The 17,402-nt window shown below is 32.9% G+C and overlaps 2 protein-coding genes across 2 annotated transcripts; one reads left to right on the top strand and one right to left on the bottom strand.

Annotated features, from left to right (window-relative positions):
• The first annotated feature begins 439 nt into the window (after positions 1-439).
• LOC110645409 (26S proteasome regulatory subunit 7A) lies at positions 440-4,202 on the top strand. Its single transcript, XM_021798565.2, has 10 exons — positions 440-659; positions 1,201-1,282; positions 1,576-1,667; positions 1,742-1,819; positions 2,080-2,141; positions 2,384-2,528; positions 2,676-2,894; positions 3,004-3,185; positions 3,495-3,670; positions 3,856-4,202. The coding sequence occupies exons 1-10, from the start codon at positions 573-575 to the stop codon at positions 4,011-4,013; spliced, it is 1,281 nt and encodes a 426-aa protein (XP_021654257.1). The 5' UTR covers positions 440-572; the 3' UTR covers positions 4,014-4,202.
• Positions 4,203-4,610: 408 nt separating this feature from the next.
• On the bottom strand, positions 4,611-12,995 carry LOC110645408 (protein STRUBBELIG-RECEPTOR FAMILY 6). The gene is made up of 16 exons (XM_021798564.2): positions 12,607-12,995; positions 9,937-10,069; positions 9,766-9,837; positions 9,614-9,679; positions 9,450-9,521; positions 9,262-9,333; positions 8,714-8,785; positions 8,565-8,630; positions 8,401-8,463; positions 8,003-8,304; positions 7,139-7,422; positions 6,412-6,683; positions 5,838-5,970; positions 5,460-5,596; positions 5,172-5,328; positions 4,611-4,961 (listed from the first exon to the last, which is right to left on the bottom strand). Exons 1-16 carry the CDS (start codon positions 12,692-12,694, stop codon positions 4,809-4,811), a joined length of 2,142 nt encoding a protein of 713 aa, XP_021654256.2. The 5' UTR covers positions 12,695-12,995; the 3' UTR covers positions 4,611-4,808.
• Positions 12,996-17,402: the final 4,407 nt, after the last annotated feature.

Genomic DNA, 17,402 nt, shown 5'->3' on the forward strand with positions numbered 1-17,402 from the left:
TGATTCATTATAAATGGAGATAATTATGCTATTTGATGTTGTTTTTTAATTTTTAATTCTAAGGTTTACTTTTGATCATTCTTAATTTATATTTTTTAAATTTATCATAATATTCTTTTATTTTTATTATACATAATAAATGAAATATAAAATTTGAATAAATAAATTTATTTTAATCATATGTTTAATTCAATTTTGTTTATCATATTGCTAAAACAAATTATTTTACTTTCAAAAAAGTTATATTTTTGGTCTAATGAATTAAATAATAAAAATAATATGGGGCTTAGGGCTCATTGAAGCATTATAGGGAGCGGGCCCAATGGGCTTGATAAGCAGACCAAAGCTCGAAAGGCACCATTGGGCCGACAAGGATGGCACGTGCGAGACACTTTTCCGGCTTTCCTTCTTCAGCTGCTGCTTCTCCTCTCTCTATGTATGCCAAAAAGATCCAAGTTTTTGTTGTTTCTTCTTGCTCAAGGCCGAAGACGGGAGGAGCTTTGAAGGCTCGGGCGGTGATTGAAGAGCTGAGCAGTGTAAAAGAATCAAAGAAAACCCAGTAACATATTGCAATGGCACCAGAGCCCGAGGATGAGATCAAGGACGAGAAGAACCCTCGCCCTCTAGACGAAGACGACATCGCTCTTCTCAAAACTTATGTAATCTTTCTTTCACTTCTTCAGCCCTTATTCTTCTTGTTCAGACTCTAATACTTCTTTCTTTTTCCCCACTTGATCCTCTGATTCGATTTTTCAGTTGATTTATGGTGTTAGAACTGTTAGGATTGAATTTAACTCAGAATTGAAATTTAGCAGTTGCTTCGAAAGTCTTATGGATTTAGTATATTTATTGGTTTTGCGGGTTCTCTGAATTTACTTAAGATTGACTGGTAATTTGGTTTAGTTGTTAGTCAGGAGCATGATATGTACCATAAGGTATCTACGGAATTCTTCGTATTTCTTTAAAGATCTTTAATTTTATCCCTTTCTGAGATTAGGGTGATGCATGAGCCTGATATTTTATTCTTTTATTTGTGTTCCTTCAAGCATTAAATTTTATTGAATATTCCATGCTTATTGAAGATTCGTGCTAGGTGCATCTAATTGTACACTTGATCCCTCCTTTCAGTTTTACCATTTATTGGGTACTTGTTATTTTAACTTATTCAGAAAACATGAAAAAATTTAATGTTTTGTGCAGGGTTTAGGACCATATTCTAATAGCATTAAGAAAGTGGAGAAGGAAATTAAGGAAATGGCTAAGAAAGTCAATGATTTATGTGGTATGCTTTTCTTTTCTGCACTATATGTTAGTTGTTTCCGAAGAATTTGCATATTCAGCTTATATTTGCTTGGCTCATTGTGCTAATAACGAGGACCATGGTAGCAGTCATGACTGCACATGACCCCAAATCTAAAGATAACCAATTATCAGTGTGTTTCAAAATGCTATATATTTGAGTTGAATTTCAATACTATATATTTTACGTGCTCATACTGTTTAAGTTTGGCTAATCTGTGCTTATTTGTTATGGTTATTAGAATGCTATTTGTAATATTTCTTTTATTTATAAAGGTATAAAGGAGTCCGACACTGGCTTGGCTGCACCCAGCCAGTGGGACCTTGTTTCTGATAAGCAAATGATGCAGGAGGAGCAACCTCTTCAGGTATGCTTCTATCAAAAGAGGTTTAGTATGTAGTTGTATTATGTCTTTCTAAAGGACTGACTTCTGTCAACCAGGTAGCAAGGTGCACAAAGATAATAAATCCAAACACTGAAGATGCCAAATATGTAATAAATGTCAAACAAATTGCAAAGGTATACTTTCTTAAAGGCTTTAAATTTTATGCATATTTTTTGGGTGTATTGAGGATGGACTCTTTGAAACCATTATGTGGTGTTCTATTTTCTTTTTTAATTTAAGATTTCACTGCTTGTACACCCTAATCTTCCTACGTAGTAGGATTGTGATTTATGTGAACTATTTTTCATTGGTTATTATTACAAAACAAACTAGGCATAGATTTTTGTCATATGCAGATTTTTATTTAATATTATTTTTATTGTCTCAATTACAGTTTGTTGTTGGTCTGGGTGACAAGGTTTCCCCAACTGATATAGAAGAAGGCATGCGTGTTGGGTATGTTCTCTTTCTATATCCTAAATTGGGAATTTGACTGCACACTAGAACTTCAGACTATGCTCTCTCTCTCTCTCTCTCTCTCTATATATATATATATATATATATATATATATAGAGAGAGAGAGAGAGAGAGAGAGAGAGAGAGAGAGAGAGAGAACCAATAAACATAAAGCATAGTATTCACAACCATTCTACTGGTTTGGTATCCAGTGCATAAAATCTCATATTTTTCCTTGCAGGGTTGATCGTAATAAATATCAGATACAGATTCCTTTGCCTCCAAAAATTGACCCAAGTGTGACCATGATGACAGTGGAAGAGAAACCAGATGTGACATATAATGATGTTGGTGGATGTAAGGAGCAGATTGAAAAGATGCGAGAAGTATGTAAAGCCTCCTTTTTTCTTCACTGTTTTCTTGATGAAAATTGCTTTCTTTCAACCTTTAAATTTTATATTTTATGTATTGGAAAGTGATATGACTAGATGTTTACTGTAAATGTGATACTCATATTCATGAACTGGACATAGGTTGTTGAACTGCCCATGCTTCACCCAGAAAAATTTGTGAAGCTTGGTATTGATCCTCCTAAAGGTGTTCTCTGTTATGGTCCTCCTGGAACTGGTAAAACACTTTTAGCCAGAGCTGTGGCTAATAGAACTGATGCTTGTTTCATTCGAGTTATTGGAAGTGAGCTTGTTCAAAAATATGTTGGTGAGGGAGCAAGGATGGTTCGTGAGTTATTCCAGGTCAAACATTGCTGCATGTCTAGTGGCTTATATTTTTACTTCTCATTGGTCTTTATATAGTATTATTGCATGTTGCCTTGTTACTTAAGTAAAATGTTATCTGCTGCAGATGGCACGCTCAAAGAAGGCTTGCATTGTATTTTTTGATGAGGTTGATGCCATAGGTGGTGCGCGTTTTGATGATGGTGTGGGAGGAGACAATGAGGTCCAGCGTACAATGCTTGAAATTGTGAATCAGCTTGACGGATTTGATGCCCGTGGAAACATTAAAGTTCTTATGGCCACAAACAGGTTAAATTTGATAGCTTCATCACTTTTTTTTTTTTTTTTTTTTTGTGAAATCCTTATCCTCATTGGCTATTTAAATGGAAATCAGTCCACTACGATTTTCCTTTCTTTCTCAGTGGTCTGCATGTGTGGAACCAAGTGCTTATTTTCCTTTGCTTTTTTTTCCTGTCAAAATCCAAAATGATATTTTGGCCCACTTGCACATTTGTGGCTTGTCTATTGTACCGTTTGAGTGATGTTGTAAATTAGACTACATAGTATTGAATACATATTTGATTCTTAAACATTGAGGTTTGTGAATTCTTGTTGCAGGCCTGACACTCTAGATCCAGCACTACTACGTCCTGGACGATTAGATCGTAAGGTTGAGTTTGGCCTTCCAGATTTGGAAAGTAGAACACAGATATTTAAGATTCATACACGAACAATGAACTGTGAAAGGGATATCCGATTTGAGCTTTTGGCTCGGCTATGCCCAAATTCAACCGGTAATGATGGCTTCCCACAGAACTATAGATTTTATGTTCTGCTTTATTTATAAATTTGATTGTTTGTACTTCAAAATGCTTTTTCATTGTTATGGTTTAGATTGATCAAATAAGACACCTATTTCATTGCTGCTACTGTATTTGGGTCAAATGTTTTAATTTTCTGAAGTGGATTTCTTCTTCAGGAGCTGACATTAGGAGTGTATGTACTGAAGCTGGTATGTTTGCAATTAGAGCACGAAGGAAGACAGTAACAGAGAAAGACTTTCTTGATGCAGTGAACAAAGTAATTAAAGGATACCAGAAGTTCAGTGCAACACCAAAGTACATGGTCTACAATTAAGAGCATTGTTTCTTCATGTCGAACAAATTGGTAAGTGATGGTGATGATCTGAACAAAAGGCTCATCGACTTCGTCTTTTTGTCGTTTGTATTTCAAAGTTTTTTGAGTAATTCACGTCTCTGAATGCTGTGATTGTATCAAATTACGTTACCATTTAATTTAAAATTCCTCTCCTCACCTTTTATGATATTTAGCATTTCAAAAATGATGGGTTATGATAATTGGTTTCTTCATGAATGTTTCTCCCACAACAATCTTATCATTTAATACATTAGCTGTTCAGATGAATCAGTTTTGGATTGCAATGTAAAGAATCCTGTGGCAATGTAAAGAATCCTGTGGCAACCATTGATGAATGAATACGGCATTCATTTCAATTTCAGGGACAAAAATGGTTATGTACAAATGAAGGAAAATTTTCAGAGACCCTTACGAGTTTTGGGGTAGAATCCAACTTTCCGAGCTTTTATTCCACTTTTATACTTACAGAGATGATGTTCCATGCAGTTGCAACAGAAGGTAAAGGGGGGGAAGGGGGAGGGGAATCAAGCTTCCACTAATTTTAGCACCCAATCTTAATCTCAAGTCAGCATGCAATGCAACAAGAAGAAAATTAGCTCAACCATAGAAATCTTTAACAAGCTGTATCGAGTTCCTAACTCTACCATGTGTTTGAACCAAGAAGATTAAACTAAAAATCTATGTTCAACAAACTTTAAGAAAATGAGAGGACCGCTTGATGTACTGTAGCCTGTATTTAACATCAGAGCAAGCGACCATGGGTATTGCTTCCATTTAAGACATGTAGTCATGTGCATCAGGGTTGTCAGCTTGCCGAGGCGTTCCCTGATCATTTCCAATTGTTCTCTTGCTCATGTTAGCACGCTGAACAAGACGAACTAATGCCTGAACCACTTCTGACATAGGCGGTCGAAACTCTGGCTCCGGCTGCGACAACACAGAGAAAATAAGCATGAAAAGAGTAATACTTAAGTTTAGAATGAGTAAAAATGCCATTATTCTGCTTCTAAATTGATTCGTGGAAATTCTAAATTTTCATGGTTGCCAACCACTTCGCATAATTTCTACAATAGGTGTTTGGAAGCTGGAACCAACTTAAAAAACAAATGCCTCCCTTCAAAATGTAGCATACATTACCTGGACACACAGGGCAATAACATCAGCAAACCGGGAGAGAGATTTGACAGGATAGAGCCCTTTGAGAGCTGGATCAACCATTTTAGATAGCGCATCAATGTCATGGAGCTGAGGTGTGGCCCATCGAACCAAAGATTGCTCGGATCTTGGCCTTGAGCTGTAAGACATTTCAAACTATTAAGGTAATAATCAAGATTCCTGTCAAACAGAGAGAGAGAGAGAGAGAGAGAGAGAGAGAGAGAGAGAGAGAACAAGACATCATAATATTGTCCTATGTCCACATTTCACCTGTCAAATGGTTTACGTCCGGTAAGAAGCTCTAACATGACAACTCCAAAACTGTAAACATCACTCTTGAGAGTATATTGGCCAGACATGGCTACCTCAGGTGCGCCATATCCAGATCCTGCTTCATGGTTCAATGCCTGCATGTGTGGAAAGAAACTTAAAAAGTACAGCATATACTACAAGACTGATAATCCGTTCTGATACCAAAACTAAAACAATGTGCAAGAGGATCAGCCATTAAATCCACCTTCCATACAGAAAAACACAGTATCCTGGTGTGCCACGTGAACTTAATTTATATGGTTTTACTCGGATAGTTATCCTAATTTTTCACATTAAAAAGTAAATAGCCATTGTCAGAATGATGCTTAATATTACCTGATCTGCATTTGGAAGAAAGCTGGCTAGGCCAGAGTCTGAAAGGTGAGGATTGAGCTCAGTGTCCAGCAGGATGTTTGCTGACTTGATATTTTTATGAATAATAGATGGTGAACATACTTCATGCATGTACCTGAAAAATCCTTTCTTGAGTACCAGGAAGGCCATTCATGAAAATCATAAAAAGAATAACCATGATTTGTAAGATCTGGATTGCAAAGTTTAACCCTATGTCAAAAAACAAGTAGTTGAATGTCATATAATGGTGCTTCTAGATTCCAACATCAAAGCTCTTTTAACAACTACTGGTGCAGCTAAGCAACCTGTGCTGCATCTGGAGTGGTACTTCATTTCACATCATTTTTGTTTCTAATAATAGTAGTAGAGTGCTGCCATCATTCAAGTAGATAATTCAATCTTTAGTATCCCTACATTTTACCCTCAACAAACGAAAAATAACAGGGAAAGAGAGCGGAGGGGACAGAGTATTAATCTTTCCAAATGCAGCTTGATTTTTAGAAGGGGGAAAACTGAGAAAACAGGTTTATTTTAGCTATGCTTTTTGTTAACTTACTCTAATGCACGAGCAGTCCCCAAAGCTATCTTGACACGGGAATTCCATATCAAAGGCTTGCTGTATTCATCTGAAAGATGCAGGAAGTCATTTAGTGACCCATTTTTATGGAACTCATAGACTAGCAGGTGCTGCCCATGCTCTGAACAATAACCCACGAGCTCTGTCACATTTGGGTGATGTAACTCGGAGATTTTTGAAACCATCTCTATAAAATCATCAGTCATGTCATTGGTAAGGGTGGATGAATCTATTTTCTTCACAGCAAGAACCTACAGTATTGAAAGAAGAATAAGGGAAAAAAGTTACAACTTTAATGTCTAAAACCTTTTCAAAGCCTGAGACATTTGAATGAGAAACCAATAAACCCCAATCTAAACCATCTCAATTAGAATTAGGTTAAAAAAGGTCAATAACATGCACATCTATTGTGTGTTTTTGGGCGTGCACACTTTGAGAGAGAGAGAGAGAGAGAGAGAGAGAGAGAGAGAGAGAGAGTTTTGGTGGAGTTTAATTATATCCGCTTTACAAGGCCTGTAACACATATGCAAAATTACCATATAAACATTTGAAATAGGTCCACCTTCTCTCTTAGACATTCTCCTATTGTTGTAGTCACTCCAACATGAGTGTGAAAAGAAGTACAAAGAACCCAGAAGACCATTTGGCCATCGGCCATCCTTGAACTGAAATATTCAACTGAATTTCACAGGTAAGAAAAGTATACCTTCCCATCATCAAAATGAGCTCGATAAACACGGCCAAAAGAACCCTCGCCCAGAAGATTGTCAATACTGAAGCTGCCAGTAGCTATCTGCAGGTCTGCTATGGAGTATGACGTCACATTTGTAGGAGCTTTAACAGGTTTCTTGACAACAATAGGCTTCTTTGAAAAATCATCATCATCAAATGATTTATGGCGATCAATAGGTGGGGGTCTAATATTAATGGAGGCTGAGATATCAAATGTCTTTGCATTGGCTGTGGAGGGAGTTTGTATTGACTTTACTTCTGCAATACAATTCAATACATAAGTCAAAACAGGATATAGTAGTTAAAATCCAAGCACAATGTCTTGCAAAATCAAGAAGCTAATAGTACAGATGTCCAGCTAAGACTAATTTACTTGGTGGTCAAGAAGTTCAAATTGAAAAGATCCAACTGCATATTTAATTATTTTTCTTCAATTGGGTTGGCATATCTTCCCCATACAAGACAATGTTATATTAATATAATTTAACATATAAAGTACACCATGCTTGTGTAACTAATTCCCTGGCAGTTCAAATATTTTATGTACTGGCTTTGCTTGTAACAAATTATCAAGTTGCACTTTTATCATCATTAGCAGCAACAATGAACTTCAACTAATTCATCCACTGGCAAAATAAACTCAGTAAGCAAAAGCATAACGTTGTAGTTTTTTATTTATAACAAACACATTCTGCTCATTTCCAGGATGGAAATAACAAACAACAAATCCCATTATCAATGCAATAGTGCTAGGTGCAAAATGAAACAGAACATACAGATTATTCAATGATGATGCCAAGTTGCCAACTGATAGAAACATGCAGAAAATATAGGTCACCTTGAACTTCATTTGAAGAAAGAGGTGCAAATGGCTGATTATCAAGCTTTTCTATATCTGCCGATGACCTCTTGGATCTTTTCTTCACAAAGAAGAACGCTAATACCCCCCCAACAACAAAGATGGATATGATTATTCCAGCTATGCCACCACCTCCTATTCCTGATTTTTTGCCACCACTACCAGAATCACTGTCAGATGGACTGTTATTCCCACCAGATTTATGACCTGGGTTGTGGGCGGGAGGTGTACCTGGCGGAGGTGGGGGTGCAGGCCCTGAGTTCCAATTGTTACCTTCCATCCTATGATGAAGATAACTCATTCAATTTGTAAAAGGTTTCCTTCTTTATGAAACAGTATGGCAATCAGAGCAATTATTGACGTTTTAAAATGCTTACTGTAAATTAATGTCCTTCAACTGTTCAGGAATCCAGCCAGTAAAATGATTATTTGCAACATTCCTGGCAAACACAAGTGCAAATATAATGAAAGTCCATATAATGGGTCAACTGTAAGGAGAGAAATGTGCCTACTAAATTTAATTTTTATGCTGGCTACCCACAGAGTTTTGAGAGGAAGATCAGCAAGCGCATCAATAGTGCCTGTGAACTGGTTGTTTTGCAAATACCTGTGAAATGATCACTTAGCAAAAGTGAGCAAGACAATCAGCTATGTACTACAATCAGAGAACATGATCTTTCAGAAACTTACATTGAGGTCATGCTTGAAAGGTTGGCGAAACTCTCAGGTAGGTTACCTGTCAGTTGGTTGTAGGAGAGATCCCTGCAGCAGTAATAGAAATTAGCGATTCTTCTTGTCATCTGATCCTAAAACCAACTTGATGTGTTTATCACAATCTGTTACTAAATGAAGAAAATTTAGAACCTCAAAAAATTTCAGAACCACACGCTATAGGAGATAATATAGACACAAAACTAAAACGCCCTCTTTGGCAACACATGACAAAAAGAATCCACAGATATTGCCAATTCACGATCAAAAGTATAAATGCATAATCATTACAAATATTCATAGTCATTTTAATAATTAAGTGCTACAGTGTTATCAGTAATTTTTAAGCATGTCAGCGTAGAAAAAAGGCTAATTTTTTTTTAAGAAAAAAAGAAATAAAATGATACTTCTAACAATATGATGAAGTAATAGTGGGAAGATAGTATATAACTTGATTTATTTGATGAAGCGTAAAAAGGTCTCACAGTATAACTTGATTTATTTGATGAAGTGTAAAAAGGTCTTACAGTGTGGAAAGGGAAGAGAGCTTTCCAAACATGTCATTCAATTGATTCTGAAGCTGATTGTGAGCAACGTTCCTACCCTCCCAAAGAAAGAATGAAGATAGAAGGAATTAATTATGAATTTTGAAAAGGAATTAGTTTTGAATTTTGGATAAGTGGCCTCAAAGAATGAATAACTTGAAGTCACTCACAAATATGTAAGCTTAGTCAGCATAGAGATGGAATAAGGGAGGTCTCCAGTAAACTGATTATTCGCAAGATTTCTGTATACGAAGAGCATCAGAAATTAAAATATATATATACAATTGAAAAAAATAATGGAAAAGAAAAAAACAAATTCAAACATGAAGCATACAATTGTGTCAGGTTTGGAGGAAGTCCATAAGGTATATCACCTGCAAGATTATTATTACTCAAGTCTCTGCAGAGAGTTAACCAGGTCAGTATCTGAAGATAACGCATATATACAAATGCAATCAACACAATGTAAAAGACCATGTATCTCACAGGTTAGTTAATGCTGTCAAACTTGAGAGCAGGTAACCCATTGATCCAGAAAGTTGAAGGCCAGATAATTTACTGACAAAAACCAGTGGAAATGTGTTCCAGAACATCAGTGCTTATGGCAATGCCTAAAAGGAACATGCCAGAAAGAATTAAAAATTCATAGAAACTCACATTACTGTTACTCGTGAGCCTGAGCAAGTAATGCCTTTCCAGGACTCTACGCATGGATCACCACCATTTGAGTTCCATTGACTTAGTTGTCCTGGTGAACCTAAACTGCTATACATGACTCTTAAAGCAGAAGCTGCACATCAAGAAGTAAAAAATCAGATAAATATATAATTTAATAGCAACAGAATTGTCAAATATGTTTCCAGACAACTTAGAATTTTTCCCATGATAATTTTGTGAAGTTCAATATACAAGCAACAAAAGATAATAACACTAGCACAATAGATTCTGGTTGAACAAATTTATTTCATGAGAGAAAATGATTTTCCTGAGAACACGGTGATTAATAAACTCTCTGGCAGAGCTAATAGAAGCTGAATGTAAAAGAACATTAAAAATCCACAGAATGTCTCCATGATAGTAGCATCAGGAACAAAGTGCAGTTAATTCAAAGGATTATGGATTTATTTCTATATACCAATTTACTATTTCTTTACAGTATTGGCACCATAGGGTTAAGAAAACCCATGAAACATGGACCTATCTTTGGTTATTAAATGGAGTAGCTGACTTTCTTGCATAACAAAACAGAATAGAGTAAAAAAATAATGCACAATTCAGCATCATTTCTACCCAAGAATAATATAGAGAACAATCTTTAAATTTGCAGAACTTTTCATTTACACCATTTGCTGCAATAAAAAATAACAGATACAACAGAAGCAACTTAATATTTATAGTAGAACACTTGGTTCAGATCAACTCATAATCCCAATCAGGAACTCAATACCCAAAATTAAAAAGAGGCGAGGAGGGAATTAAAATGGTGATTGATGTCACACATGGAACACAATTATAGCAAATCAGTTTTAGGCATTCTAAGGTTAGTCATGCTTTGTATTTTTCCACTGATTATTGATGTTTGCTAATCAATTGAATATTTTGGATATAAAGGTTCAGCAGGAATTTCCTTTGCAGCTAGTTTTGGGGAGATCAACCATTTCCCCAAAAACAAGTTTTCTGAGTATTTTTCAAGAGCAACAGCAATACATATACCCTAACTTGGAGGCATGTTCTTAGTATCTGCTTCTAAACTTGCCTTGGTTGAGTGGCACTCAGAATAGAGAATTCATACTTTGGTCTTCTCACTTTTTAGAGCGTGGATGCCAACATGTGCCATAGGGAAAAAATTAGTTATTTGTAGATGGAAAGTTAAAAGAGCCGAGAAACTCAGGGTACTTCATCATTTCCTTCAGGGTCAAAGTAATAAAATCCAGTATAGCATCATTAAGAAAGCAACTTCATTCAACACATTTTCTGCATTGGAAGGAAATGAAATTCAAAAGAACACGCTTCCAATTTTCAAACTGAAAAAGGTTCCATCCATAACTGCTGTATAGTCATGTTTGGTGAGACACAAAACCATTTAGGGATTTGTCTCATTTATCTGCTAAATGAAATAAAATACATTCTTTTAGTTTTTCACTCCATTTTCTTGGTATTGGATTTCTGTCCTTCAAGTTCCCATGCTTCCTTCCCCCCTTCCCCTCCACCCCACCACCCCCCCCCCCCCCCCCCAATATGAGTTACGTTTACTTATTCACGATACATAATGATCAGCAGTCATGTGCAATTTAGCATGTGGAGGGCAAATGCAGCACAGCCATCTCCTCAAGTGTGTGAAGAATCTTGAAATTATGCATAATTCTGTTGATTTCCATCAACTCTTAATTTGGTCTCTAACATGACAAGTCAATGTGTAATTCCAGGTTTAATGAAACAGTGACTGCTATTGAAGCCCCAAGAACCCAAAATGGAGTCAATATTCATGTTCAATGAATATAATCACATATATTAACTTGTAGCCAACACCTTGTTTGGATTACTAACTCGGTGTTTCCACCTAATTACAGCCCCTTCAATCCACAAAGATGCAATAAAGATCCAGGCAATTGCACAACTAACACGAGAGGTGGGAACAAACTGTTACAATTAGTTGGATATGAAACATAAAGATGCCAAGATGATAAGTTTTCCAAACAAACATTCTGTCTCTTGGCATCACACTTGATTTACTAAGCCGTGCCTATTCAACTGATAAAGGGTAAATCAAGACTCAAGACAGGGTTATCATAAACCACACCCACCTCTCTCTCACACATACACACATACGCACACAATTTCCAGTCTTAAATGACAGACATCCAAGGGGAAGCACCCATCAGTAATTGCAGACAATTTGCATTGATATTTTTTGGATACCGAAAAATTCCCATCACTATTCAATCGTACTGTCTTATACTGGAAATTGCATCATTTAAAAGGGAAAAAAGAATTTTTCCCAACCCAGAACTGATCTTCTCATTTTTAACCCCAATCTGCGTCTTATAGCAGTGCAAGTACGCTCCACTCAAAAACACAAATGAAAGAGATAGAGAGAGAGAAAGATCTGCAAATGTATCAAAAGTACAGGATCTTTTAAGGTCATAACAAGTCACAAGCGGCAGAATCAACAGTCCAAACCAAGTAGTAACGAAGAAGCTAACACAAAAAAAGAACTAAAAGAAATACAGATGTGGCAAAGATCAGCACATGCAAATCTATCCATGAAACACATATACATATAAAAGCAAAAAAGGCAGAACAAGAGAATAAAGTAACAGAACTCACCATCATTTGGATCTGTCTCACCATTGATGCATCTCAGAATGCAGAATATCACCGTCACAAAAAGGTGTCCCCTCCTCCAAATCTCCATCACCAGCTCCTAAAACTCTCCCTGTCAAGCCTCACCGACAAACCAAGACAACTAGACAAAGGCCTTGGCTTGATGGCTTGCAGCTATCCCTTGTTTATATTTTTTTTTTCTTTCAATTTTTTAGTAAAAAGATTTTTTCATTCTATACTTATTTAGCCATACCCCCACACCCCCAGTCCAACAGAAGCTGGCAGGCACGATTTGCTAGAAGAATCCAAAGCCACAGAATACCCTCTATTTTTTTTTAATCACATTCTCTCTCTCACAGTACTCTCTTTCTCTCTCTCTCTCTCTCTTTTTTTTACATTAACATTTACATATAAAATAAAAACAAGAAATGGTTTAAAGATGCAGTTCTGTTTTTATAGGTCTCTATGTACTGTATGTATTCTGCTATCTTTTATTTCCTTAAAGGAATGAATAGCAATGATATCAGCAAACAGTAGCTCTCAAAAGGGATTTTATTATTACAGCATGGAACACCCTTTCCTTGATTTTACAAGATTCTTCTGCATTGTAAAAGGAATAATACCATTTTTCCTTAATTAACATTTCATTACTAAATTAATATCATAATTTTCTTTTAAAAGAATCAAATTCTTTTTCATTATGTATTAAAAATTTTTAAGCAATTATAGAATATCATAATTATTTGTCAAAAGATCATGCAAAGCAAAAAATGATGATTTGGGCAGATGAAAGATGCTGCTGATAAAGACTGAATGTATGATTGCGCATAAAATAAAGAAAAATTCGAAACGCAGCTATCATTAACACTTCAGGTTATTAAGATGTCACTTTTAAACACGTCATTCTGGCCATACTTAACGGGAAGGTGACAAGACTCTTGTAAATTGACAAGTTCTTTTTTTTTTTTTTCTGAATTTTGGTATTGTTTTTACGTTAGGTTTAGCGTTGGGACGATTTTAATTACAAAAAAACCAAACCACCAAATGTGTCTTAGGATTATAAGAATGTTTGACAGTCAATGTCAGAGCAGTATGTGTTAGGAATCTTGATTCTTGAACTCTGTTTCTTGTTCTTGTTATTTTCTTGATTTTCGTTTATAATAATAATAATAAGGCACAGAGAAAGAAGAGATAACATTGTTAGGTTCAGAGTCAGAATTAACGGATCTTTGATTTGGTGGTAGTTAAAAAAATATTAGCAATTAAAGTCGGTAAAGAACCCTTTTCTTGCGTTCATTTGTTATTTTTATTTTTTAGAATTTAGGGTTCATATTTATCTATGAGAATGAAATTTTAACCATGGCTGCCACCAACCCCCACCACCACCCCCAACAAAATCTTCATTCACTATATTTTTTTTTACTCAAATTTAAGGTATTTTTATACTAATTTACATAAAATGATAAGCTAATAAATTTTAATAATTAAATTTAAAAAAATTTATTTATTAATTATTTAGTAATTATAATTTTATAGGGTTTATTTATTAGTATATGACTAATTTTTATTTATTTGTCATTCTATATAGAATATCACCATTATACTTTATAATTATTTAAATTTATGCACATTAAAATTATATTATTTGTTCCACTAATTTTAAGTATTTATTGTTTGATATTGATTTAATTATATTATTTATTCCACTAATTGGGATAACCACTGAATTCAAAAATCAAGACAAATAAGTAAAGTAAAAGAGTTTGTTGAAAGAAGCCTTTCAATTAAAATTGACATTCAAAAGATTGCTTAATCGTCAAAACTTAGTTTGACTAAAATTAGCAATGGCTTTAAATTGGATAAAAAAAAAAGTATTATATATTTTTAAAAAATTTAAAATTATTTATTTATTTATTTGATCTCAGATATGAATTTTTTTCATTTTCAAGGGATATTATAATTAATTAGTCCTAAAGGAAACCTTGAAGGTCAAGGTGACAACTGTAATCGGAAGCATGAGACGTGGCAACCACCTGTTTCTTCTTAGAATGACAAGAACACATTAATAAATTGCAAAATATATAATTTTTTAAATCAATATATTGAATTTATTTTATGTCCATTTTTGCAGAAAATTTGAAAAAATAAAAATAAAAAGAAAACTGATGGTTAATAATAATATAATTATTATTTTTATTACCCATAAAATAAAAGGGGTTAATAAATTTTTTTATGTTTATACCATACGTGTCCTCAAATAAGTGGATAATAAAAAGTACCAAGTTAAAAATTCCACGTTAGCATTTTTTTTTCTTTTTTACATATTTTTCAATCGCGTCGGCAGCCGGTGGCATTTTTAGATTTTTAGATTTGAGAGACCCTATCGCCTTTTATTGAGGATTAAATTTTTAATAAATATTTTTAATTTTGAAATAATACATTAATAATATTAAAACCATAATAAGAAATTAGTTTTCACTTTGGTGAGAATGCTTAGCTTGGCCAACTCAGTCCCAGCTTGAGTTTTTGTTTTGCTGTAACTTTAAGTTCAGGCCTGCAGTTGGCCCCCAAATGGCTCTATGCCCCAACCATCTGCCAGCTCTCAATTTAATCAAATTATAATATATATTATTTGAATTTTTCCAATTTTTTTATAGTTATTGTTTGTAAATCTACATAGATATATTTAACCTAATTTAACTTTTGTCTCTCTATTATTCTATTCGGTAGTGGCTTTTAAAATATTATCTCTCTTATTTATATTGTTTGATGAATTAATATTTATATTAGTATTTAGAGTTTGAGAGAATGATTTATAAAAAATTAATTTTCTTAACTTTTAAATATTAAGAAAGCGTTAGATTACTATTTTTATATTTAACAATTAATTTAATAATTATTTTTACTAAATATTTTTATTTTAATGACTATATAAATATTTAGAATTATTTCATATTTAGGATATTTGTTGAGAGTTTTTTTTTTCTTTTCTTTTTCAATTCATATACATATAGAATTATTCCATAATTTGTTTCAATTTAAAACTATTTGGAGGCTCTTTCATTATTAAAAACTTTTAATTAATGCAAAACGACACAATTTTTAACAAAATTCAATTTGATTTATTGGTTTTTCTTATATATTTTCACTAGTGAGCACTAAAATGGAAGTATATGAAGAAAAGAAAAGGAAAAACATATGCTAATCATGGATAAACTAAATCATGAGCAGGGAAAATTGATAATTTGGTGTTTTTTTTTTTAATTTTTATTTGTTGAATTACTAAAAACATGCATGTATGCAACCATGCAAAAAATGGCAGATTAATGTAGAAGGAAACAAGGGGGTTTTTTTAATCTCTTAAATTATTAAAAATACATTTATTAATGAAAAAAGCACAATCATACAAATAAAACACTAAACTAATTAATAATTCAAATCAAGTACATAAATGACAATAACATCTTAATTTATTGTACGAAAATCACTTTAATTATTTGTTTCATTCAGAGTATTGCATTATACGAATCAATAGCTGCCATGTATCACAAGTGTTTTATAGTTAGATAATAAATAAATAATGTTTAACTAGACAAAATCAATTAAATTATTTTTTAATTTTTTCTCCCTCAATTTATAAATTAAAATATTATAAAAATTTAATTAAATTGATTTATTTTATTTTTTATATTTAGAATAGAAGAATTTAATTATTTTAAAAAAAATCACTACAAAAAATAATTATGTGTGCAATAAATTGAAATCGATTGCTATTAATGGTTAATTTTGTAACTGATTTATGATTTTAATTTTTTTTAGTAAAATATTTAATTTAAAAAAAAATTAACAACCAATTTAAGAATCGGTTACTAAATCGATTGTTATTATTAACTAAATAGCAACCTATTGCTAAAATTGATTACTATTAACAATTAACTTATAATTTATTATTAAATCAGTTGCTAATCAATATTAAAAACCTTAAATATATGATTTGCAATTGATTTTAAAATTACTATTAGTAATCGATTAAGAAATTAGTTGTTTAAATCTATAGCAATCGATCTTAGGAAATCGATTGCTAAACTAAAAACTTATTTTAATTGCCTCCAAGTTAATAATTGTTTTGTAATTAATTGCTAAAATTAATAATTAATTTATTGTCAGTTATTAATAACAATCGATTTTTATAATCAATTATAAATCAATTGCTAAATTTTTTCCTCAAAAAATTTTGTCCAATTTTTTATTTTCTTTTTGTGATTTGTAACCGATTTACAAATCGGTTAGATTTTTATAACGAATTTTTCTCTAAAAAATTTTTGCCTATTTTTTTATTTTTTTTATTCACGAATTGGTTGCTAAAAGCAACTTATTTTTATAATTAATTTTTTTTCCTAAAAATTTTCACCTAATTTTTTATTTTCTTTTTTTAATTTGCAATCGATTTGTGAATCCATTGCTAATAGCAATCGATTTTTGAAACTAATTTTGTAATCGATTTTTTTCTCTCAAAAATTTTCACCCATTCTTTTTTTATTTTGATTTGCAACCGATTTCTATAACTAATTGCGAATTTGTTGCAAAATTTTAACCCCAAAAAATTTATACCCAATTTTTAAAAGAAATTTATAGCCGATAATCGATTGCTAATTCACTTATTAAACCACAATTCATATTTTTTTCCCATAATTTTTTTTTCTCTTTTTTTTCTCTCGTTTTCTTCATCATATTTTTCATTATTATCTATTTTATTTATCATCTTTTTTTTAATATGTTTCTTCATTATTTTTTCTTTC

The sequence above is a fragment of the Hevea brasiliensis genome, chromosome 1 (assembly GCF_030052815.1).
Source record: "Hevea brasiliensis isolate MT/VB/25A 57/8 chromosome 1, ASM3005281v1, whole genome shotgun sequence".
In the NCBI taxonomy this organism is placed as follows: Eukaryota; Viridiplantae; Streptophyta; class Magnoliopsida; order Malpighiales; family Euphorbiaceae; genus Hevea; species Hevea brasiliensis.

Coding starts and splice junctions, on each gene's coding strand:
- LOC110645409 (XM_021798565.2), top strand. CDS start 573: ATGGCACCAGAGCCCGAGGATGAGATCAAGGACGAGAAGAACCCTCGC. Junction 1,820..2,079: donor ATGTCAAACAAATTGCAAAG/GTATACTTTCTT, acceptor TCTCAATTACAG/TTTGTTGTTGGTCTGGGTGA. Junction 3,671..3,855: donor GCTATGCCCAAATTCAACCG/GTAATGATGGCT, acceptor TTTCTTCTTCAG/GAGCTGACATTAGGAGTGTA.
- LOC110645408 (XM_021798564.2), bottom strand. CDS start 12,694: ATGGAGATTTGGAGGAGGGGACACCTTTTTGTGACGGTGATATTCTGC. Junction 7,423..8,002: donor TTCTTCAAATGAAGTTCAAG/GTGACCTATATT, acceptor ATTGTATTGCAG/AAGTAAAGTCAATACAAACT. Junction 6,684..7,138: donor CTCATTTTGATGATGGGAAG/GTATACTTTTCT, acceptor TCAATACTGTAG/GTTCTTGCTGTGAAGAAAAT.